The sequence below is a fragment of the Erinaceus europaeus genome, chromosome 20, assembly GCF_950295315.1.
Source record: "Erinaceus europaeus chromosome 20, mEriEur2.1, whole genome shotgun sequence".
Taxonomy (NCBI): Eukaryota; Metazoa; Chordata; class Mammalia; order Eulipotyphla; family Erinaceidae; genus Erinaceus; species Erinaceus europaeus.
The window spans coordinates 18,824,470-18,849,794 of record NC_080181.1 but is presented as its reverse complement, the minus strand read 5'-3'; the positions used below and the strand labels follow the sequence as shown (position 1 = coordinate 18,849,794).

At 44.3% G+C, this 25,325-nt stretch overlaps 1 protein-coding gene across 1 annotated transcript; it reads left to right on the top strand.

The window, feature by feature from the left end:
* Positions 1 to 883: 883 nt before the first annotated feature.
* On the top strand, positions 884 to 15,869 carry REXO2 (RNA exonuclease 2). Its single transcript, XM_007534795.2, has 7 exons — positions 884 to 1,124; positions 2,013 to 2,096; positions 6,787 to 6,864; positions 7,462 to 7,573; positions 9,314 to 9,422; positions 11,515 to 11,568; positions 15,426 to 15,869. The coding sequence occupies exons 1-7, from the start codon at positions 975 to 977 to the stop codon at positions 15,553 to 15,555; spliced, it is 717 nt and encodes a 238-aa protein (XP_007534857.1). The 5' UTR covers positions 884 to 974; the 3' UTR covers positions 15,556 to 15,869.
* The last annotated feature ends 9,456 nt before the right edge of the window (positions 15,870 to 25,325 follow it).

Here is a 25,325-nt window from a genome sequence, read left to right as displayed (position 1 = left end):
TAAAGTTGCAGTCCTGCACACAGATGTGCTACTTAATAGTCAAGCTTTAAGAGGATCTTTTTCTTTTGACACTTCAGGGTTTAAAGATCCTGTTGCTGGCCAAGGTGGAAACTGTAGTTGTCCTTGGAAGACAGGCAAGGCAGCTTGATCAAGAGGAATGCAGAAGACAGAGGTCAGAGGTGTTTTCATTTAAATTCAATTTGCTGCATAGATTGGTTATACCAAGGGTATGATTTAACTTTATGAACTTGTAGGAAAAAGAAAAGAGAAAAATCATTAACAGACACCAAACAGCTGACCTGAAACAGGACCATGCCCCTCTATAATGAATAATGAATTACTTTTTCTTGATGAGGAAAGGGACTCTTACTGGACACCACCTAATGTGTGTCAAAGTGGAATCTGAGAAAAGATCTCATTAACATTTTTCTAGAGGATTTAATTATAGAATTAGTCTTGAAAAAAAAAAAAGAAAGAAAAAACACAAAGCCTAGCTGTTTTGCGTATATGAGGAAAGCACCCTGTATATGGAACCTAGACAGGTAAATAGAGTGGAAAAAAAAACAAAAATGTAAAGACAATCGGAGGGGAAAAAAGTCTTTTAAGCCGTATATTAAGACCTTTTCGGCTAAAGTAAGGGAGCGCCTTCTCAGCTCGGCGGTTGACGACTAATCCCAACTCAGGAAACAACTCCTTGAACCGAATAAACTTAGTTCTGAAAAACATCCGCGTCCAGTAACACCCGAAAACACGTGGCGGGGGTGGGGAGACCGGGTGCCACACCGGGCGAGACTCCAAGTCCCATCATCCCCTTCGGCGGCTTAGCCCGGCCATTAAGCTCCAGTCGGCGCGCTGGCTGCTGGGATTTGTGGTTTCGGAGCCCCTGTGCCTCTCCGCGGATTTGCGACGTTTAGCGACCACCGCGCCTGCGCGGGTGCGGGCAGAAAAGCTGGGGCCGTGGCGGCCAGTGCCGGATGATGCTAAGCGGCTCCCTGGGCGCCGGGCTGCTGCGAGGTGCGGGCGGGAGCCGCGGGCAGTTCGGGGTGCGGGGTGTCCGCGGAGGTGGAGCAGCCATGGCAGCCGGGGAGAGCATGGCTCAGCGGATGGTCTGGGTGGACCTGGAGGTGAGTGAGGTCGGCTGGGCAGGGGGCGGCGGGGGCTCGCTCGCGGGCGCCCCCCTCCTCCCGGGGGGCTCAGGTGCGGCAGGTGAGCCCCTCGGAGATCCGGGCAGGTGGGGAGGCTCTGGGGCGGGCAGGAGTCCGGCGGGCGTGGGGCTCCTAAGAGGGAGGACTCGTCCATATGGTTGCCCGCCTCCCCACCCCCCCCAGACGCGCACCCCAGACCCCCAGAGCCTCCCGGGTTTGGAGCCTCAAGGGGTGGGCAGCAGCGGGTCTAGACCCCTGACCTCCAGCTTGCAGGGACTCCGGGTGCTAGAGCTGGACGGGGCGCTGGACATGACTCAGCCTTCTCACCCCCCTGCCATGCAGGAGGCCCGGACATGCCTGCAGCCAGAACTCAGCTCCAAGTACTTGGGGGGGAGGGGGGATGTCCATTCTCACATCTCTGACCACCGCCCCCCCGCCCCCCATCCCCTTCCCTTGAACCTCAGTTTTCTTAACCAGAGGTGGTGCTAACAGTATTCCTGGCTTTATATGGTGATAGGACATACTTTTTTTTTTTTTTTTTGGTGAACTCTGCAGGGAAGCTGGTGATGGATGTTAGTTACCCAGCTCTTCCCAAGCTGGATGTTGTCAGGCCTCGGTTTCACTCTGATGGCATCTGTCCTCAGGTGGAACCAGGTAGGTGCCCACAGCAGGCCCACGGAAGATGTTTAATGAAGAACTGATTCATCTTCGGTGCCTTGGGGACTTGCCAAAGGAGCACCGGTGCTTCTGTCATTTCTGACATTGGCTGTGGGACATAAACCTGAAAATGCTTATGGGAATTCCAGTCAAGCCAGTTTGGGCAAAGATGGCCAGGAAGGTGGTTTTATGTGTTATTTTTCATTGCAGATGACGGGACTGGATATTGAGAAGGACCAGATTATTGAGATGGCTTGTCTGATAACTGACTCTGATCTCAACATTTTGGCTGAAGTAGGTGATGCCTTGTAATACAACTATACTATTTGGAATGCCTATTTTGCTTTTTTAATTCTTTTTTTAACTGACACCAGGGTTACTGCTGAGGCTCAGTACCTGCATTACAAGTCCAGTGCTCCTGGTGACCTATGCCCCCCCCCCCCTTTTTACTTGATAGGACAAAGAGAAATGGTATGGGGGGGGAGATACAGGTGGAGAGAGAAAGATACCTGCAGCTGTGCTTAACAGCTTTTGAAGCATCCCTCCTGTAGGTGGGGACCAGGGGCTTGAACTCAGATCCTTGCTCAGGGTAGTGTGTGCTCTCAACCCAATGTGCTGCTGCCCAGCCTTCCCTGCCCCTCCCCCCATTTCCTTATTTAAAAAAATAATATGGAAACTGAGGTTCACACAGATTATGATTCAAAGCAAGGTTCAAAGTCATAGTGCTAGAACCAAAATAGTACACCTCATAGCTAGTTATTTTTTCAGTAAGCTGTGCCAGAATTACAGAAACATAAATGCTAGCGTTTACTGACCTGTTAACTATCCAGTTCTCACAACAGTGAAACAGGTGCTATCATGTTCCTTTCATTCAGAAGCTATTTTGGCACAGAGGTAAGGGATAGGATAATTTGCCCGATGTCACATAGCTAGTTATTGGGGGCTCTGGTGGTGGGGTGGGGCTGGTGTTTAACCCAAGAGAACCAAGTAATCATCTCAACCAATAAGGCAACCATTGCTATCAGGGTTAGTGCCTCAAGCTAGAGTTGACATCTGTACATTGTAACGTGTGTGTGTGTGTGTTAGAGATTGAACCCAGGGCCCCATGCATGCAAAGCAGGCACTCTGCCATTCACCACACCCCTGGCCCCAGCATCGTTATAACCTTAGTTGGGACTCCATAGATGAAGTTTCTGCCTTTTCATCCAGTGTGTGATTCTTCTTGATCTAAATGAAGACTTTAGAATTTCTGGTGCTAGGTACAGTGTCCTACTAAACGATTCTCTTGTTGGTGTGGGACAGAATCCAGATTTTAATGTTCCGCTTTTAACTTAATCATTAAAGTAAGTGAAACACACCTGTTGCCTCTGGGCTACTCATGAAACATTTAATAAGTTGGTGACAGCACCAGATTGGTAGCAGGTGAAACTTTAGTAGCTCTTTCCAAGTTTCAACAGTTTCCAGAAGCTGTAGGTAGCCCTGAAATAGGAAGGGACACAGCTGAGAAACCGTGGAAACCCCCGTCTTGCTAAAATGAGTCCCTAGAGTGCAGGATTGATGCTACTGGTACTAGATCAATGTCATATATCTGCAACTGGGGTTTCTGTTTGCTTTCCTGCGCTACATCAGAGGGAAAAGGCTTTCATAGGTGACCTGCTGTCTCACGGCGCACCAGGCAGGCATAATGGAGTTCTTCCTTATACAGCAGCCGGAGGCAGGCGAGCCATGAAACTTTGTGTCTTTGTTTCTATTTCCTTTTTTGCCTCCAGGGTTATCGCCGGGGCTTGGTGCCTGCACTATGAATCCACTGCTCCCGGTGGCCATTGTTTCCATTTTTATTTGACAGGACAGAGAGAAATTGAGAGAGGAGGGGGAGATAGGGAGAGAGAGAGAGAGAGAGAGAGACACCTGCAGACCTGCTGTACCGCTTGTGAATCGACCCCTCGCTGCAGGTGGGAAGCCAGTGGTTTGAACCAGGATCCTTGAGTGGAATCTTGCGCTTTGTACTATGTGTGCTTAACCTGGTGCGCCAGCACCTGACTCCTGTGTCTGTATTTCTTTTTTTTTTTCCTCATGTCTTTATATTTTTTATGTCTTTATTTTCTTAATGATGTGTTCATTAATTTTACAAGAGGGAGGGAGAGAGAGAGAGAGAGAGAGAGATAGAGCAGCAGTCCACTCTGGCATAGATGATGCTGGCAGACAGTGCTCCAAGTTCTACCTGCTGAACCTGCTCGTGGGACTGTGTAACCACTGGCCTTTTTTTTTTTTTTTTTAAGTCTTTATGGAAATAAAGCCTAGAGAGCTTTAGGTTCTTTTTTTTTTTTTTTCCTTGCCTCTTGGAATGTGCTGGAGATGGGTAGTGAAATGTCTGTATTTCACCCATCCTACTTACCTGTGCTGAAGAGAGGCGTATCCCTTGGTCTGTTGATAGCATGAGAAACGCAGTAATGGAGCAGTGAGTTGCGACAAACCCTGACTGTATTCACACAGCTGCAACTGAGTGTGGCATATGTAAACAGATCCAGTTGGGAGGAGAATAGGATGTTTTTTAAAAAAATGTTTAGTTCTGTTGGCACTTAAAGGCCAGTTCTGTAGAAAATGTGTTCTAGAGAGTCGGGTGGTAGCGCAGCAGGTTAAGCGCATGTGGCACACAGTGCAAGGATCTGCACAAGGATCCTGGTTCGAGCCCCCAGCTCCCCACCTGCAGGGGAGTCTCTTCACAAGTGATGAAGCAGGTCTGCACTTATCTTTCTCTCCCCCTCTCTGTCTTCCCTTCCTCTCTATTTCTCTCTGTCCTATCCAACAGTGATGACATCAATAACAACAATAATAATTACAACAATAAAAAACAAGGGCAACAAAAGGGAATAAATAAATATTAAGTTCTTTTTTTTTTTTTTTTTGCTAGGGATCTCACCCAGAGTCTCACACACAGGCCACATGGTCTCCATTGAGCTGCTGCCCTGACGCAAACCACATTTTGTCTTACATGGAAGTCAGAGGGCAAATGCTTCATGCTTTCAGAGGGGTAGACAGCCTATTTCTAGACTATTTTGCAGGCATCTAGGTTAAGTCAGATAGCCTTCAGTGGATAATGATTTGTTTTAATTGCCACTAGGATTATAACTGAGTGTCAGCACCTGCCTAGCTAATCCACAGCTCCCGGTGGACTTTTTTTTTTTTTTTAACCCCCCCCTCCCTTTGATAAGACAGAAAATGAGAGGGGTGGGGAGTGGGAGGTAGTGAAGGAGAGAGAAAGACAGTCATTTCACAGATTGTGAAGCCTCCCGTTTTAATCAGCAAAAAAGCAGGGTGGGAGGAGCATGTGGAGGAGAGGCTTCACAGTACCCTCCTCTCTGCCCTACTTTTTTCCTGATGAGAATGTTATCAGCAAAATTTTTTTCTTCTCCGTGGAGATTACCACTATACCAGTTTTCTTGTTTACCTAAAAACTTTACTTAGGGGCCGGGCGGTGGTAGTGCAGTGGGTTAAGCTCACATGGCACAAGGTGCGAGGACTGGTGTAGCGATCCCGGTTTGAGCCGCCGTTCCCCCACGTGCAGGGGGGTTCGTTTCATGAGCCATGAAGCAGGTCTTTCTCTCTCCTTCTCTGTCTTCCTCTTTCGATTTCTCTCTGTTCTGTCCAACAACAATGACAGCAATAACAATAATAACAACAACAATAAACAAGGGCAACAAAAGGGAAGAAAATGGCCTCCAGGAGCTGTAGATTCATAGTACAGGCACTGAGCCCCAGCAATAACCCTGGAGGAAAAACAAACAAACAAACAAAAACCTCTCTATTCCTGTGAAGTCAAGTGTATTTTAGTTGAATCTCAGCCATTCATCTCATTGAACTTAAACTGTGTTTCCTTCCGTCCTTACTAGTAGTAATAGATTGGATTTGTAGAGCACTTTCCTTGCAGAGAGTTGGAAAACAAAACAAAACGAAACAGCATTGTCCGTAATATCTCAGATCCTGCTGTCAGCCCTGTGAGGAACGAGGAGGGCAGTGTGTTATCCTCACTATCCAGCAGCAGAAATAGAAATAAAAGGATTGGTATTAACACCCCTCGTCAGGTGTTTGTTACTGGTGGGCATCTGTCTGCTGTACACGCGGCTTAGTGTTCTGATGCAATGGAGCTGAGAATGTCTTTTTTTTTTTTTAATATATAAAAGCATTGCTAGAATTGCTAGAATAATAATGCTTTAAGATATATGTATAGTAAGTCATTCCCCCCCCCCTTTTTTTTGCCCAGTTCCACTGACTCCTACTCTGAGAAGTTTATATATTTTTTTCATTTTTTTTTTTTAAGAGAAAGAGTGAAAGAGACCAGCATTGAAGCTTCCTTCAGGGCAGTGGGGGCCGGGCCTGAACCTGGGTCTGTACATGACAAAGCAAAACACTATCCAAGTGAGTTGTTTTGCGCATCCAGTTTTTTTTCCTCCATTCTGTATGTATGTATGTATGTATTTTTTCTAAATAAGTGCAGGTGAAATCATAGACCAGTCTATACTGCTCTGGAACTACCTCCCCCCCCCCCCCACCTAGCTGTATAGACACTTTGAATTGTTGTCAGAGTCGGCAAGCTTTTTGGAAAAAGAGGAATTATTTCGGGTTAGAGTGTCCTATACCTTGCTGCCACGTTGGTTGTTTTTGCAACCCTGTACAAATGTAAAAAGTATCCCTAGCTTGCTGGCAAAAATAAAGAAATAATAAGTTAAAAGCCACAGAGTGAGGCTGTAGTTGGATGACCTTCTGTGTTGACTGTATGCTGTGTGTTGTGCTCTCTGTCTCTCTCTCTCTCTGTTTATTTTTTCCTGGAATGAATGAGGGTCCTCTTTTAGAGTTAACAGAATGCCCTCACTTTTCACTCTCTCTGGTAAGTATATTGAATCCTTAAGGCAGCTTAGCCTGTAGCTCAGAAAGCACGCTTAGCCCTGTTGATTTGGGATGACTAATGGCCTTTCCGTGTCCGCAGGGTCCTAACCTGATCATTAAACAGCCAGATGAGTTACTGGACAGCATGTCAGACTGGTGTAAGGAGCACCATGGGAAGGTAACATTACCTAATGACAGGATCGCTGCTTTGTTGCTCCCACATCCAAATGCTAGACCACTGTCGGATGGTATTTAAGAAAGGGTTAGAGGAAGAAAGCTCGGCGAGCCTGGGCAGCTGCTTGCTTGTTTACCTTTCACCTGTGGGACCTCTCGACATCACCTTCTCCTCAATGTCCTCTTTCTTCCTCTCCTACATTCGGTCTGTCGCGAACGCATTGTGGATGGTCAAGTATTGCTCAAGTCAGTCTTGGATCAGGTTAGACATCAACTGTCAGAGGCGGGGGAAGGCTGCTCTCCTGTTACTAGTGGTTTCTTCCCAGAGGTTATAATCAATCTTTGGACTCTTGAGCACCATCTTTTCTGCCCATGTGGAGATGCTATTAACAGTCGGGAACATAGCTTTTAATTTGACATGGATTCATTCTCCTAAGACAATTATCGGTGCAAAGATGGCAGTCTCAGTGTGAACTTGGGCTCTATAAGCGGTCCACCTGTGGTCCCATGGGCCCCTGTTAGAAGTGACGTTTCATTTCTGGATGCCTTTAAGAACTGACTTGATGTGTTTCTGGTGGGGGCTGGGGATTTTCTCTTGCAGTCTGGTCTAACCAAGGCAGTGAAGGAGAGTACAATGACACTGCAGCAGGCAGAGTATGAATTTCTGTCCTTTGTACGACAGCAGACTCCTCCGGGGCTCTGTCCACTTGCAGGTAAAATCCAATCCCACACGTCCCTTGTAGATAGTCTTGCATTATAGTGGTTCAAGAGTCTGCAGTTCCAGAAAGATCAGCCAAGACCATCACGTTTCTCCACTTACCCGAATTTGGATTACGCATCTTACTTTTGTGTTCATTTCCCTTGTACGATTTTTTAACGTGAATTTTGGCAAAATGCCCTGAAATTCGACAGGAGGCTTGGGACACACACACACACACACACACACACACACACACACCAACTCAATCAAATGTTCCCCTGTATTTTTATTGTGGAAAATTTTCAAATATACAGACAAGTTGAATTCGGTAACTTGATAACCTTGTGCCATGTTTGCCTTGCCTGTCTGTGATTTTGTTGGACATTTGAAAATAAGTGCTAGGCTTCACCATATTCATTCCTAAGTCAACGTTTTTTTATATTTATTTATTCCCTTTTGTTGCCCTTGTTGTTTTATTGCTGTAGTTATTATTGTTGTTGTTGGATAGGACAGAGAGAAATGGAGAGAGGAGGGGAAGACAGGGGGAGAGAAAGAGAGACACCTGCAGACCTGCTTCACCGCCTGTGAAGCGACTCCCCTGCAGATGGGGAGCCGGGGTTCGAACCGGGATCCTTTCGCCGGTCCTTGCACTTTGTGCCACCTGCGCTTAACCCGCTGCGCTACTGCCCGACTCCTGGAAAGGGACATTTCTTAAGTAACCACAGTGTCACCACATTTAAAGTAAAGAGAAATAATTCAGTGATGCCATATCTAGTCCATATCTACAGTGTCTGTTTTTTCTTTTTGGAAACAGAATTCAGTCAAGACTCAGGACTCATTCATTTCATTTGAGTATTATCTCTTTAGTCTCTAAAATGTCCAACTATCTTTTTTTTATTTCCATGTGATAACTGATTTTTTTTTTTTTTAAGAGAGCAGGTCAGTTTTAGGATTTTTTTTTTTTCCTAAAGATTTCATTTATTTATGAGAAAGATAGGAGGAGAGAGAGAGAACATCACTCTGGCACATGTGCTGCCGGGGATCGAACTTGGCACCTCATGCTTGAGAGACCAAAGCTTTATCACTGCGCCACATCCCGGACCACAGTTTTAGGATTTTTTAAGTGTTTGGCATTTTGAGAAGAAAGTTAATGTTCTGTGGAGGCGTATTTGTACTTGTATCATGTAAATTGATAATGGTAACTAAAGTTTTCCTTAAACATTCATAAAAATGTTTCGACATTAAATGTTAGAGCATATATTGTATAGATTTCTCCCACCCTCACTGATGTGGTTGGTGTTGATTTTCAAGTTCTTATTTAAAATTTAATGTTTTTATTTCAATATAAATGACTGTACAGAAACCTGAATATGGATATGATTTGTTAAAATTGGAATGTAAATAAAGGCTGATCTGCTTACATGATTCAGTTAAATTTTTAGTGTTAGTGGTGTGGATTTTGAGACCCTGGAAGGGAATTTGCACATTTGCTAAGTATGTGACATGATAAATTATTTTGTCCACAGAGAGGTTATTTATAGATTTATTATGAGCTAACTACCTGAATACTCAGAAATGTTCACCTGTAACTTCATTAGATGCATTCAAACTCAAGGTAGAAACTTGGAAATGCTCTCAGGAATTATTTGAATGGAAAGGGAAAAAAAGCCATTCATTTTAAAGACACTTTTAAAAGACTTTTTGTATCCTGTTGTATATTAGTGAAATACACAGATGCTTCGTATCTTTCTAGGAAATTCAGTTCATGCAGATAAGAAGTTTCTTGACAAATACATGCCCCAGTTCATGAAGCATCTCCATTATAGAATAATTGATGTGAGCACTGTTAAGGAACTGTGCAGGTAAGGGCTGGGTTGAGGATTCATTCAATTGCCTTATGTAGCATGTTGTGATTGACAGTTTGTGGGAAGTGATCGCATAGAGCTGTAGAACCAAGAGTGCCAAACAGATGTCTGTCTTCATCCCACTCTCCATTGTACCAGACCTTAATTTATCCCGGACTGGGGAGAACTGGGGGAAACAGTGTCCGAGCTTTCCAGGGCCAGTGACATTGCTCACTTGGATGATGGGTTGCTTTACCATGTGCACAACCTAAGTTCGAGCTTGGCTCCCACCTCATCAAAGAGGAGGCGTCAGTTCTGTGATATCTCTATCTGTCTTGTTCCCTCTCTCCCTTTGTCCTTTTCTCTCTCTGCCTCTGCTTCAAAAAAAAAAAAAAATCAAAACTTTGATAGTGATTTTTTTGATAATAGAAGATTTATTGAGTGTCCATTCTGTGTCATATATTGGCACATATGATGGGATCATAGATTTAAAAAAAAAAAAAAAAGCCTTAGTACTAAATCTGGTAGGTTGAGAGGTGTGTGAACAGCACAGCTTAGAAATACACCGTGTGGTAACTTTTGGGATGGAAGTGTCCATGCAGGCTCTTGAGCACAAGGGAAGGAACACCAGACCCCTGGAGTAATAGGCGTGGGAAGTCAATAGAGAACATTCTACAACATGGGCAGAGGATTGCGGAGAAGTAGGAACAAGGAGAGAAGGATAGATAAGAGGTTATACAGAATCATGGCATGCCATGTGTGAGGTTGGGAAAGGTAGAGGAGGAGGAGGTCAAAGTATGAAGGGCTTGTATACCACATGAGGGTAAAGGCTGTCCCTTGTCAGGTGGCTTTCCTTAAAATGCTCAGGTAGAGGAACGAGTGATGTCATGAGGCCATTTCTGATGAGATGGTAGCAGGAAAAGAGGTAGGGGGATAAAGAAGGAGAGTATCATGGTGGAGAGAGAAGAGTGAGTTAGCAAGATGATAGCTGAGTGATGGGGAAGACTAAGGCAGTTGGTATAGATAGTATCAAGTGCTTAGATGTAGGAGGGAGAAAAAGAGGCAAAAAGCAATTCTGTTCTTTTTTTCTTGCCTGCAGTTGCTGGGGCTTGGTACCAGCACTTCAAATTCACCACTTCTGGCGATTATATATATATATATATATATATATATATATATATATATATATATATATATAATTTAATAGGACAGAAAGAATTTGGGGGGGGAGAGAAAGAGAGACATCTGCAGACCTGCTTCACTGCTTGTGAAGAGACCCCTCTGCAGGTGGGGCTGAACCAGGATCCTTGTGTGGGATCTTGCACTTTGTACTATGTGCGCTTAACTCGGTGTGCCACCACCTGGCCTCACACTTCTAGTCTTTCTAGCTTGGGCCACTTAGGTGAATCCTGCAGCTATTCAAAGATAAAAGGGAAAATAAGGTGGGATTTGGTGGTCTCAGGGAATAAGGGAGGTTTTGTATTTTTTACTTTTTATTTTTAAAAAATATTCCCTTTTGTTGCCCTTGTTGCTTTTATTATTGTAGTTATTGTTTGTTGTTGATGTCGTCGTCATTATTGGATAGGACAGAGAGAAATGGAGAGAGGAGGGAAAGACAGAGAAGGGGAGAGAAAGGTAGACACCTGCAGACCTGCTTCACCACTTATGAAGCGGCTCCCCTGCAAGTGGGGAGCTGGGGGCTTGAACCGGGGTCCTTAACACCGGTCCTTGCGCTTTGCGCCACCTGCGCTTAACCTGCTGCGCTAGTGCCCAACTCCCAGAATGGAGGTTTTAAGACAAGTATGTACTGATACTTGCTGCACTAAAAGTGTCTGATGGATTTTGAGGTAGAGCTGTGCAGTAGGCAATTGAAGCCACCGAGAGGGTTGGGTTGGAGAGAACAGGCTGAGGAACCTTGTACAGTGTGTTTTCAAGCTTAACCAAAGGGAGTAAATACCTAGAGGAGAGGGTGGAAGGTAGTGTCCCAAGCAAGGAATCAAGATAGTCACAATTCCAGCTACCTTTTTCAGTGTTTGTAATATACTTGGAGGTAATTACTTCATGTGTTCGAGACAGTTTCCTTTGAGAGTTCCATTTTTGCTGTGTATAGACGCTGGTATCCAGAAGAATATGAATTTGCACCAAAGAAGGCTGCCTCTCACAGGTAAGTCTGGGTCCTCCCAAATGCTTGGTGTGTGCGCGCACGCGCGTGCACATACACACACACACACACACACACACACACGATCCAGTCCCTTGACTTCTTGAAATAATGTCTCTTCTTCACTCTTTGCTTCCTTGGGGAAGAGCAGACATCTACTTCATAAAGATAACTTAGCGTGGCAAAGACCATCAGGGGCCTGGGTCAGGAGACTAGTCTTTCTTTGTGAGAAGTACAGGAGCTTAAGTCTGTTGCCACTTTAAAGTATTTTCAGGTAAGTTAGTTTGTAGCTATGGTGAAAAGGCCAAATGGTCTTTCTCATAAAGAGCAGTGGTTTCCTCCCCAGTAACAATTTGGACTTGTAGCCATTTGACATTTGGATACTTGGTATACAGCTGTGTAGTAGAGAGCCTAACTTGGACACTTTCTAGTTTCTCTCTCTCTCTTCTCCCCCCTCCCCCGCGGCTTGTTGCTTGCACTATGAATCCATTGCTCCTGGGGTTCATCTTTTCCATTTTTGTTGCCCTTGTTGTTGCTGTCATTGTTGCTAGATAGGACAGAGAGAAATGGAGGGAGGAGGGAAAGACAGAGGGGGAGAGAAACCTGCAGACCTGCTTCACCGCTTGTGATATGCGCCCCCTGCAGGTGGGGAGCTGGGGGCTCGAACCGGGTTCCTTGTGCTTCACGCCATGTGCTCTTCACTCTCTGCACTACTGCCCAACCCCTCCCCCCTTATTGCCACCAGAGTTATTGCTGGGGTTCAGGGCCTGCAGGGTGTATCCCCCTATTCCTGGCAGCCATTTTGTCTTTTCCCCCCCTCTCTTTTCTTTTCACTAGATAGTATGGAGAGAAATTGAGGGGGGGGGGGAGATGGAGAAGGAGAGAGAAAGACACCTACAGCATTTGCTTCACCACTTGTGCATTTTCTCCTCCGCAGGTGGGAAATGGGGGCTTGAACTTGAGTCCTTGCACATGATATTATGTGTGTTCAACTAGGTGCACTACCACCCAGCCTCCCCATCCCCCCCTTTTTAAAAATTTATTTATTTATTTATTTTTATTTTTTTATTTTTTCCACCCCCTTTTTTTTTTTACTGTCTTGTAGTCTTTCAAGAGCAGCATAAAACTTGACAGCCACTGGTTTACATGGGTGTCGTTGGGGGATGCTCATTTCTAGGCAGCGAGACTTAAGTTGTTGCTCTAAAGAGACTGACATTTTATTTTATTTAGGATAGAGACAGAGAAATTGAAAGGAAAGGGTGAACTAGAGAGGGAGGAAGAGAGACACCTACAGCACAGTTTGACAGCTCATGAAGGCCCCCGCTCCCCTCCCCACCCCCCCGTAGGTGGGAACAAGAGGTTTGAACCCGGGTCCTTGCTCACTAATGTGTGGGTTCAACCAGGTGCTCCATCACCCTTTCCTGAGACTGGTGTTTTAATGTCTTTTTTTAAAAAAAATATTTATTTATTTTCCTTTTTGTTGCCCTTGTTATTGTTGTAGTTATTATTATTGTTGATGTCATTGTTGTTGGATAGAACAGAGAGAAATGGAGAGAGGAGGGGAAGACAGAGGGGGAAAGATAGACACCTGCAGACCTGCTTCACTGCCTGTGAAGTGACTCCCCTGTAGGTGGGGAGCCGGGGGCTTGAACTGGGATCCTTAAGCTGGTCCTTGTGCTTTGCGCCACCTGCGCTTAACCCGCCGCACTACCGCCTGAGTCCCGGATATTCAGGCTTTCTACAGGTGGTAAGGTACCTGCAGCGTTGATCATTGTGTCACAGACACGGCGACGCGTCTCCAGTCAAGCTTACAGATGATCACACCAAAAGGCATAACTAGGGACTATACATAGTCTCCCACAGTCCCCTCTGCCCTCACAGTGGGTTGTCTGGGTTCTGAGGTCGTTTGTGGATTTTGCTGTTGTAAGGAAGAAGTTTCATGCCACCACTCAGCCAGAGCCTGCGTTTCTGAGTGCTGTTACTGTCTACTACAGAGCCAAGATGCCATTAGTTCTTAGCTGCAGGAACAACCATCACAAAACTCTTGGGCAAAGCTTGTGCAACTCATTCTCTCTCTCTCTCAATTATTGTTTTTACTTTATTTTATTTTTTTTACTAGAGCACTGCACAGCTCTGGCTTGTGGTGCTAGGGATTGAACCTATGACTTCAGAACCTCAGGGGGTATAAGTCATTATGCTGTCTCCCCCTACCCGTAACCAGTCCTAGTTCATTCTTTCAAAGAGAGATCCCTGACTCATCATCATCCAGTTTATTTATTTATTTTTAAATATTTTATTTATTCACTTTTGTTGCCCCTGTTGTAGTTATTGATGTCATTGTTGTTGGACAGGACAGAGAGAAATGGAGAGAGGAGGGGAAGACAGAGGGGGAGAGAAAGACACCTGCAGACCTGTGAAGCGACTCCCCTGCAGGTGGGGAGGCAGGGGCTCGAACTGGGATCCTTATGCCGGTCCTTGTACTTTGCGCCACCTGCGCTTAACCTACTGTGCTACTGCCCGACTTACCATCCAGTTTATTAATTTAACTCTCACAACATTCAAATAATCCTGGTTGCTCAATTTCTCAGACAAGAGGTCAGAAGATGAAGAGGGTGTTGGAAGAGAAACACTTTTTAAGGACTTTTTTAAAAATAATATTTTATTTATTCCCTTTTGTTGCCCTTGTTGTTTTACTGTTGTAGTTATTATTGTTGTTGATGTCGTCGTTGTTGGATAGGACAGAGAGAAATGAAGAGAGGAGGGGGGAAGACAGAGGGGGAGAGAAAGACAGACACCTGCAGACCTGCTTCACCGCTTGTGAAGCGACTCCCCAGGTGGGGAGCCAGGGGCTCGAACCGGGATCCTTAAGCTGGTCCTTGCACTTTGCGTCACATATGCTTAACCTGCTGCGCTACCGCCTGACTCCCAGGACTTTTTTTAATAGTAAATAATTATTTTTCCTTTATTAGGGGATTAATTTTTAAAAAGATTTTATTTATCTATTAATGAGAAAGATAGGAGAGAGAAAGAATCAGACATCACTCTGGCACATGTGCTGCCGGGGATTGAACTCAGGACCTCATGCTTGAGAATCCAGTGCTGTAGCCACTGTGCCACCTCTCAGACCACAGGGGATTAATGTTTTACGGTCGACAGTAAATACAATAGTTTGTACATGCATAACATTTCCCCGTTTTCCACATAACAATACAGCCCCTGTTAGTTCCTCAGAAGAGAAACACTCTTGGGGGGGAGGCAGGCTGCCATAGCTGATATCACAGATGGCCCAGGGAGAGGAGGTGGATTCTCCTTTACAGCTGATATTTGATGTTTCTTTTGGCTGAGTCACAAGTTACATTCCAGTACCTGAGTGTGCTCTGTGCAGGGATGTCATTAAGTGTTGCATAACCTCCCCAGACTCTTGTTCTTTGGGCAGTTGAATTTTAGAATCGCTACATACACAACTAGGTCAGCCTCCTCTTGGGAGTTCCCAGTACATGGTGGTACATTCAGTATTTCACAAAGAACTCCAGAAAAGAAACATTGGACTTTCCCTAAACTTTTCTGGCTTTGGAATTTTTCTCCCCTCTGGAATACCAGACCATATTAAGAAAAAATGTGGGAGAACTTGGATCTTCTATGTTTTAGGAAAAAACCAAAAAAAAAAAAACCTTTTTCAATCAGTTGTTTACTAAAACACTTTTAGTTGGCTTGACTGAAAGGTTCTGTCAACGAGGAATGCTCGCAGCATCTGCAGCTGCTCTGTGGTTTGCTGTGTGTGATAGCGATAGCCTAGCTCTGTGTAGTGTCTCCTCTTCTGCCTTGGGACGTTTGATTCAGTGTGGTGTGTTTGCTTGTAGGGCACTTGATGACATTAGTGAAAGCATCAAAGAACTTCAGTTTTACCGAAATAACATCTTCAAGAAAAAAACAGATGAAAAGAAGAGGAAACTTATAGAAAATGGGGAAACCGAGAAGACTGTGAGTTGATGCCGGTTCTCAGGCTGCCGCCACCTAGTTCTGTGGAAGCAACTGCTGGTGGTATCCCCTCCCCCCCTTTTCTCTTCATGCTGATGAGTCAGCAGATCTCTTTTCAGTTACCCTTGCCCCTCCCCACTATTCACACAGACAGCACCTACAGTTTCACTTTCCACCTGACATGCTGTCTCCTTTTTGTGACACAGCACTCCCTTGTAAGTACCAGGTCATGTTCATTCCTTGGTACATACTTGCATTTGCTTTTAGACCACTTCTTTTGTTTAAAGAAAAAAACTAATAAATAAAGCTAGTTCTATTGAAATGCATATCCTTTTAATTAATTTATTTATGTGGTACCATCTACTCGTTTGTAGCTCCCTCACTGGATGCCTCCTTTTTCCAGTGGTGTGGCTGATGTTTTCAGGGTCTGCGCCATTTGGGATGGATTACTGTGCGCTCAATAGGAACTTGTTCGGTTTGGCTTGGCAAGTCGGGCATAGAATAGCTGGAGACTGCCTTTATGTGCCTCAAGGGACTCCATGAAGTGCTGATGTGAGAATAGATGTGCGAAGAAGGCTTCCAGGAGCAGATACTACTACTAATGCCACAGGGTCTCTTCCTTATAGCTGGCCAGTGAGTCACCTGGCTTAGTGTCACTACTCAGGCTTCTTAAGAATCTTAATGTGGGGGGGGGGCAGCAGCTAGCATAATGGTTATGCAAATACACTCTCCTGCCTAAAGCTCCCGGGTCCCAGGTTCAATCTCCCCCATCACTATAAACTGAGCTGTGTTCTGGTTAGAAAGGAAGGAAGGAAGGAAAGAAGGAAAGAAAGAGATCTTAAATCCAAGGGTTCATTTGAAATTGTCACCTTTACTATTTTAATCCTTTATTTTCTGTCTCACATATGTAGTAGAACAACTCTTGTTATTCCCTAACGGAGTGTGTGTTAATTGTTAACAAAATAATTGGCAGCCTTCGCGACAGTTGAATGCGGCCTGGCATGGGCTCCTCCAAAGTCGCAAAGGTTAGGTGATGAGTTTACTATTTTCTCGTCTGCTTAAAAATAAGAAATGTAAATGTGTAGTGCTGGTAGCTACGGTTTCCCAAGGGCATGCTGCACAATGATGATCTGCCATGTGTAAATTGGCCTAAATGTTACAACGGCTTTGAAAAATGACCAGAATGCATGTTTAGCAGAACTTACCATTCCGGCATTCCTTGGGGCTTTTCACGTGGTTCTTCTGTCTGTGCTGCTGTTCTGCTACAGGCAATATTCTTGGGAGTCATCCAAGTAACTCCCCTTGCATTAAGCTCAGGAGACATCTGCCCTAGGATGGTGACGAGGGTCTCCAGGTAGGAAGGACTCCTTGAGTGCTCACGATCATCTCACACTCACTGATAATTTCACCACTGTCTTTAGTGCATGGGCAAGGAAACAACATAGCCATGGAGAGACGAGAGGAACCAGAGACTCCCAGGTTTGCTCATTTACAAAAGCAAGATCAATCGACAAATTCCCACAGAAATTGAGAGTTTCTGTTGGCCTGAATGGACAGGCAGTCTTACATGTGTAAGCCTTCACTAATAATGGAATGTCTACTCATAATATCCCAAGTGGTGTTTTTGTCATTGAATAAATCTTGGCGTATCGATTGCTTTGCTCTAGTGCATGGAAGGTTGTCCGTATACTCAGACGTCGTAACATCTTGCAAAATTAATCAGATTCAGGATAGTGAGAAATTAATTGTTGCTCAGATAAGCTCTACGTGGCAGTCTGATGAGGAGCAAATTTGTGTCGTGTATTAGGCTGACAGATGCTGTATCCCCACTGTCAAAAAAAAGTGAGTCATTTGAGAAAAAGTCTTTTTGTAGCTTCGGATAAAACCACAGCCCTGGTGGTCATGTAAATGAAGAGCTCCTTGTTGGCTGAATGTTTCCTGTGGAGCAGAGAGACACTTTCCTAATACGGCAGATCTTAAAGGATGTTACTATAAAGAAGTGATGGATACGGTACTTAGCTCGACTGTGGTGATCTTTTTACAATGTGTACATTGATAAGATTAACTTTTCACCTTGAATGTATAGTTTTTCTGTCACTGATTATTTATTTATTTTCCTTTTTTGTTGCCCTTGTTTTTATCATCGTTGTGGTTATTGTTGTTGTTATTGATGTTGTTGTTACTGGATAGGACAGAGAGAAGTGGAGAAAGGAGGGGAAGACAGAGATGGGGAGAGAAGGATAGACACCTGCAGACCTGCTTCACCTCTCATGAAGCGACCCCCCCCCCCCACAGGTGGAGAGCAGGGGGCTCGAACCAGGATATTTATGCCAGTCCTCGAGTTTTGCACCATGTGCGCTTAACCCACTGCGCTATAGCCCGACCCCCACAGATAATCTTTTATGGACATGTGTATAAGACACATAGTAACCACTATAAAGAAGGGATTATTAGTCTATTCCACTCAAATGGAGGCAGATACAAGAGTTCTTTTCATAATTGCCTTTTTTTTTTAAGGAGGAACATAAGACTTTATCTTGGTCTTCAAGATAACTTAATGAATTTAGTTTTGCACCTGGGTTAAAATGGCACAGTTATTCTAGGATACAGAAGACACGAGTCTCATTAAGACTAGAAGAAAATGAGGAGGCTGGGAAGCGTGGAGCAGAAATATGTTGTAGTGTAAATGAAAACACACCGGCACCAGCCTGCAGAAGCCTTGGTGACCCCCGGTAAGTTGCATAATTGGATTGCACAACACGATGGATAAACTGACTGCTGCTGAGTTGCACACTTAGAAATGGCAAAAGAGATGAAGTTTGTGACATGTTTTTACTGCTAAAAAAGGGATTCATAATTTGCCACAACTCATAATCAGAATGATCCTGTCATATGGTTAATGATCCTGTCCTAGGTTAACGTGGGAGCCAGCTTGGAGGAACTAGACTCTGGAATATATATTTGCCTCTGCCCTTGGAAAGAGTAACTTTGCTGAGTTTTCCAGTTTGGAATAGCAGGAAGTAGAAAGTAGATGGTTTAGAGAGTTTTTCTTTTTTTTTTTTGCTTCCAGGGTTATTGCAGAGGCTTCATTCCTACCTGTACTACAAATCCACCACTCTTTTGCCTCTATTTTTATTCAGTAGGATAGAGAGAAGTTGAGAGAGGAAGGGGAGATAGAGAGGGAGCGAGAAAGAGACACCTGCAGACCTGCTTCACCTCTCATGCTCATGAAGCATTCCTACTACAGGTGGGGAGTGGAGATTCAAACCCCAGGGTTTGTGTGGGGTCCTTGTGCAGAGTAGTATGTGTTTAACAGGGTGCGCCACTGCCTGTCCCTAGGGAGTTATTTATTTATTAATATTTATTTATTCCCTTTTGTTGCCCTTGTTGCTTTATTGTAGTTATTGATGTCATTGTTGTTTTGATGTCGTTGTTGTTGGATAGGACAGAGAAATGGAGAGAGGAGGGGAAGATAGGGAAGGGGAGAGAAAGATAGACACCTGCAGACCTGCTTCACTGCCTGTGAAGGGAACCCCCTGCAGGTGGGGAGCCAGAGGCTCAAACTGGGATCCTTAACTCCAGTCCTTGTGCTTTGCGCTGTCTGTGCTTAACCCGCTGTGCTACCACCTGGCTCCCCTATTTATTTTCTTGTATCAACAAAAAAAGTATAAGGCTGTTGGCTGGTATTATTTACAAAGGATTTTTAACAGGTTAACCTCTTTGAGGACCATCCGGCCTCCTTTTTACCCCTAAAGTTAGTCATGTGAGGGAAGTAGTGGAGTGATGGCTGAGTGGTGAGTTAGGATGTGTCCTAGGTAACCTTATACCTATGTAGTTGATAGGCCCATGTAGGCAGTTCTGGAGCCCAGTCCAATTCAGTTTCTATGGAAAGACTTTTCTCATCAGTCCTCTCCTCCATCACTGTCATTGTCAACTCACAATTTCTTTTTCTTTTTTTTTAGTTTTTTTAAAAATAATTATTTATTTATTCCCTTTCTGTTGCCCTTGTTTTATTGTTGTAGTTCTTATTGTTGTTATTGATGTCATTGTTAGATAGGACAGAGAGAAATGGAGAGAGGAGGGGAAGATGGGGAGAGAAAGACAGACACCTGCAGACCTGCTTCACCGCTTGTGAAGAGACTCTCCTGCAGGTGGGGAGCTGGGGGCTTGAACTGGGATCCTTACGCCGGTCCTTGTGCTTTGCGCTACCTGCACTTAACCCTGCTATGTTACCACCTGACTCCCTAACTCACAATTTCTGTTAAACAGTAGAGCCCGTTGTTCAAGTGGAGCTTGCCTTCAGCTTTATGATTTGATTCAGTTGGGTTACATTCTTTATCCAAATCATTTATTTCTCTTGCATTTTTTTAATATTTTATTTTATTTATTTATTTTCCTTTTTTGTAGCCCTTGTTTTTATCATTGTTGTGGTTATTATTGTTGTTGTTATTGATGTTGTAGTTGCCGGATAGGACAGAGAGAAATGGAGAGAGGAGAGGAAGGCAGAGATGGGGAGAGAAAGATAGACACCTGCAGACCTGCTTCACCACTTGCGAAGTGACCCCTTCTGCAGGTGGGGAGCCGGGGGCTTGAACTGGAATCCTTACATGGGTCCTCAAGTTTCGCCCCATGTGCGTTTAACCTGCTGTGCTACAGCCCAACTCCCACCCTTGTATTTTTTTTTTTAAGATTTTATTTATTTATTAATGAGAAAGATAGGAAGAGAAAGAACCAGACATCACTCTGGTACATGTACTGCCGGGGATCAACTCAGGACCTCATGCTTGAGAGTCCAGTGCCTATCTACTGCACCACCTCCCGGACCACTCATTTATTTCTCTCTGTACATCCTCACCTTTTCCATTCTAGCTTCCAAAGTACTTTGTTACATCTATACCTTCTTACCCTGTCTTGTACATCTGTGGCCAAGTAGGATGACAATATGAACAATGCATTAATATTTAACAGTGAGCAGAATGCAATTGGAGAAAGCTGAAAAGTCAGACAAATGTTAGGGCCACTGAAGCCAGATGCTGCCCTTCACTAAAATGGAATAGGAGCAACATTTATATAGCTCAAACTATTTACATTTAAAATTCACTTTCCAGAAACGTGGAGGTTGGCAGCACCTGCTCCAGGACCACTTCTTACTATTGATAGGCCATCTTCATTTTTCAGACTGTCAGTATTTGTTTTACATAGCTTTTGGGTTTTATAAAATGTAGAAGTTTTACATGAAGGAGGCCCAGGCAGTTACATATTATGTTACCCAAATGTAGTTTTTTCTTTTTTTTTGTTGTTATTGGATAGGAACAAATGGAGAGAGGTGGGCGAGAAAAGGAGGGAGAGAGACAGACACACCTGCAGCCCTGCCTCACCACTCATGAAGCTTTTCCTCTTCAATTGGTGACCAAGGGCTTGAACCCGGGTCCTTGTGCACTATAATGTGAGTGCTTAACCAGCTGTGCCACCGCCTGTCCCCCCAACTATATTTTTTTCTAAGCATTTGTTTATTTTAAAATTAGTTTTGATATGATAAAGAGAAATTGAGAGGGGAGGGGACAGAGAGAGGATAAAAGAGCAGCGCACACAATACTGTTTCATAGCTTGTGAAGGTTGTACCATGCAGGTGGGGGCCAGGAGATGGAACCGAGGCCTTTGCACATGATAATGTGGGCTCAGCCGGGTGTGCCACTGTCTGGCTCTCCAGGATCTTCCTTATAGACTAGTAAATAAATGAAAGGAAGTGGCAGATATCCATAGAGCCATGTAATGCTATAGGGGAAGTGAAGTCAGGTGGTATATTAATGATCAGAGCATCTCAGGGAAATATCCTTGTCTCTGGTTTATACCACTGTTGACCTGAGTCTTGGCGAGGAATGGTCTGTGAATTCCACGTCTGCTGGAATTTTTATTTGCCTGTTGTTGACATTCTGAAATGGTTTCTGTGTGACCTTTAGCTCTAAAATTATATACTTTTTGATGTTCAAACATTGATTTTTCTGAGGGCTGGGAGTGAGGGAGAATAGTCTGGACTTGAAACTTATTTTGAAGTTTCAGAAAAGCCTGAAAAAATTGTCAAACCATTTTATCTAAAGTAAGTACTAAATATAGTTTAGGTTTGAGGAAGTGTTTCCTGTGGTTAGTACTGTTCCTTGAGAAAAAAAAAACCACATGATAAATACTTTCAAACACAATTACTGAAAGACTCTTGGGAGTGCAGTGTGAAGCCATTTATGAAACAGTTCTAAACTTATTTGGGAGAATGGGCTGTGCTTTGGAAATTTCCACTCTGAAGATGTATATAGCTTAAACGACTTAAATGTGGTGACATCCCCCTGTGTTTTTGAAGAATTAAGTGAGATATTATTTAGTGGAGGGTGAGCAAGCAGTTTTGAAATGAATCTTTTCTGCTATTTACTGTTTCAGTACATGCTTATTTGGAATTTTGGTTTGTGCTGAGTATGGTTTGAAGGACTGGGTATTGGGGCTGGGCAGTGGTGCACCGGGTTATGTGCATACATTAGTTACCATGCTTAAGGACCAGGGTTCAAGCTCCCGCTCCCAACCTGCAGGGGATATGTGCCAAGAGTGGTGAAGTAAGTACTGCAGGTGTCTGTCTTTCTCCCTATCTCCCCCCCCATCTCAGTTTCAGTCTAGCTTGGAGAGAGAGAGAAGAGAAGAGGGGAGGGGAGGGGAGGAGGGGAGGGGAAAGGAGAGGAGATAGAGGGAGTTTTAAAAAGAAAGATTGAGCACTGGTTAGGGTACCTGTCTTGCCTTGTATAGGGGCCACATTCAAGCCCTTCTAATACCTATGGGAGTACCCCCATGCCAGTGGGAGCTCCAGTGCTGAGGACTTTGTCCCTGTTTGCCTTTTGCTTGCTATCCCTCTGTCTTTCCCTCCCTCCCTTTCTTCCTTTTCTTTCCTTCCTTTTCCTTCTTTCCTTTCCCTTCCTTCCATTGCTACCAGGCTTATTGCTGGGGCTTGGTGTTGGTACTGTAAACGCACTGCTCCTGGCAGCCATTTTCCTGTCCCCCCCCCCCCCTTCATTAGATACAACAGATTGAGAAGATAGAGGGAGAGAGACCTGCAGACCTGCTTCCCCGCTTCCCTGCTTGTGGTGCTTTTCCCTTGTAAGTGGGGAGCAGGGTCTCGAACCCAGGCCCTTGTACATGGGAATGTGTGTGCTCAACCAGGTTGCCACCACCCCGCCCCGCACTTCATCTTTCTAGCTGAAGGAAAAACTTGGCCGAGGAGCAGTGAAGTCGCATGGCCCCGATTTTGCCAAATTAAAAGTAAATGGGGAACCATCCAGGATGTAGAAACCTCTGCACTCACAGATTTTGTGTGGCACTGAGCAAGACGCAATACATAGGCCAAAGAGAAAATCACTGTACTTTGGTAAAGACAAATGGTGGTAGCAACTGGGGAAGGAGAAGGGCTACTTTTGCAGTAGGATGGCTGGTACCGATTGCCTTGATCAGGTAGCAGTTTTATCTGGTCCAGGAGATGGGCAGATGGCTAAGAAGGCACAGAGAACAGTGGCTTTGGGGCTGAACAGATTTCAGTGTATTCTTGGAATGGTGGTGGCACACCTGGCTAAGCGCCCTCACTGCAGTTTGCAAGGACCCAGGTTCAAGCCCCTGGTCCCCACCTGCAGGAGGAAAGCTTCACAAGTGGTGAAGTAGAGCTGCAGGTGTCTGTCTTTCTCCTTCTCTGTCTCCCCCTTCCCTCTCAATCTCTATTCCTATCTAATAATGAATAAAATAGAAAAAAAAAAAAGCCAGCTTGAACAGAGCATAGTGAGTTGAGGAAAAAGGGGCAACTGGGCCTTAATAGGGCACAGGAATTTGTTTAATGAGGGAACAAATGTTAAAATCTCTACAGCTCTGATAATGGACGTATCTGTGCTACACACTCAAAGTCCTTGTTCCAGACTGAGAGAAGGTACTGAGGAATGAGTGGTAGGTGGCTTTGGAGATGGTGGCTGACTAGTTAAGTCAAACTCTAGAGCAGTATCTCAGTAATCAGGTGCCGAACTATGAGGTTCCTTGTTGCATGGCCTTAGATTTGATCTGACAGTAGATCAAGGAAGATCTTGTTCTAGATGAACTCACAAGGATCCAGTTTGTCATTCTGAATACGGATGAGTCTGCCATAGAGTCTCCTTTTCTGGTGATCAAAATGTGGTGTGTGTGTGTGTGTGTTCATTATTTCTAGCGCCAGATACCACGGGATAACAAGTTTGTGATCATTATTCTAAATCAAATCAGAATAAGATTAAGAAGGTCTAGACAAGTATTCTGTATGGGTCTAGTTAAGATTTGATGAAATTGAGGATGGAGACAAGTGAAGTGGTACAGGCTCTCTCTGGATCCATTGTCCGTTCCAGTTAAGACTGGATGTGTGTGCTTCCGTGGTAATGGCTTGCTCTTCCTGGCCTTCCTTGCTCATTAGTTTGTATCTTTGGACAGAATCTCTTTTGTTTTGCTAAGTATTTCTGTTTTACATATCTTTCTGATTAGAAAGCAACAAGGAAGTATTGTAGGAAATATCCACTCTGTACCGAGAGGACCACTGTCCATTTGCTGATGTTTATTTTGTTGTCTGTCTGCCTCACTAATGCAATGGTTAGTGAGGAGACTTAGGATGTAGTCCTCAAGCGATAAAAATGTCAAGTTGGTAGCAAATTGGGTCAGAAGTGCCAGGAAATCACCTTGGGCCAGACTTCTCCTTAGCAAGGTCATAAAAATGCCTGGTTGGTTCTATGAATGTAACACAACGATCTTTGTATTTCTCATTAGTAGAGGGTAAAGCAGCCAGAATACAGTTAAGTCCCTTGGGACTAGTAAATGATCTGCTTAATAATGGGAACAGTTCTTTTTATTATTATCTTTTTATTGAGGGAGTTAATGCTTTTACGGTGCAATCACTGACACATGCATACACTTTCATTATGTAACAGGCCCCTAAAATTTTCTTCTTATCCTTCTTCTCTCCCTCCTCCCCCAGAGTCCTTTGCTTTGGTGCAGTGCAGTGGGATCGGTTCTCACTGAGGGCTGGTGCACCTCAGTAGAGACTTATTTGTTAAATGTTTCCTAGTAAGTTTAAGACATATGAAAAGTAAGGGGCTCATCTAGTGAGCCTCCATAGGCCTTCTCCTGACTGGGAGTTACCTCTACTTGATTTTATCATTTTCATCTCTTTTCCCTCACAGATATTTTGTCATAGTCCCAAAACAACACATTAAATGTCTCTATTTTTTTTTTAGTTTTTTTTTTTTTTTGATAAAGACAGAAAGGGCTGGGTGGTAGTGCATCTGGTCGAGCGCACATGTCACAGTGTATAAGGACCCAGGTTCAAGCCCCCTGTCCCCATGTGCATGGGGAAAGTGTGAGTGGTAAACAAGGGTTGCAGGTGTCTCTCTGTCTCTCTTCCTCTCTATCACCGCTACCCTCTCAATTTCTGGCTATCTCTGTCCTATAAATTAACAATTAAAAATTTTTTTAAAAAAAGAAGGCAGAGAAGAGAGAGAGAGAGAGAGAAACAAACAAATGGAGTCACCAAAGGTTCCTTTAATGCAGTGAGTGCTGGGCTTGAACCTGGGTCTTACACAGGACAAAGTGCACTAAGTGAATCATTTTTCCAGCCCATTGTTTATGTATTTAATTATGTATCTTTGTAGAATAAGGATTCCAAAATACTCAAACCAGGGGGCCAAGCAGTGGTGCATTTGGTTAAGTGTACACATTTCAGTGTATAAGGACATGGGTTCAAGCCC

Coding starts and splice junctions, on each gene's coding strand:
- REXO2 (XM_007534795.2), top strand. CDS start 975: ATGATGCTAAGCGGCTCCCTGGGCGCCGGGCTGCTGCGAGGTGCGGGC. Junction 1,125..2,012: donor TGGTCTGGGTGGACCTGGAG/GTGAGTGAGGTC, acceptor TTTTCATTGCAG/ATGACGGGACTGGATATTGA. Junction 7,574..9,313: donor GGGGCTCTGTCCACTTGCAG/GTAAAATCCAAT, acceptor GTATCTTTCTAG/GAAATTCAGTTCATGCAGAT.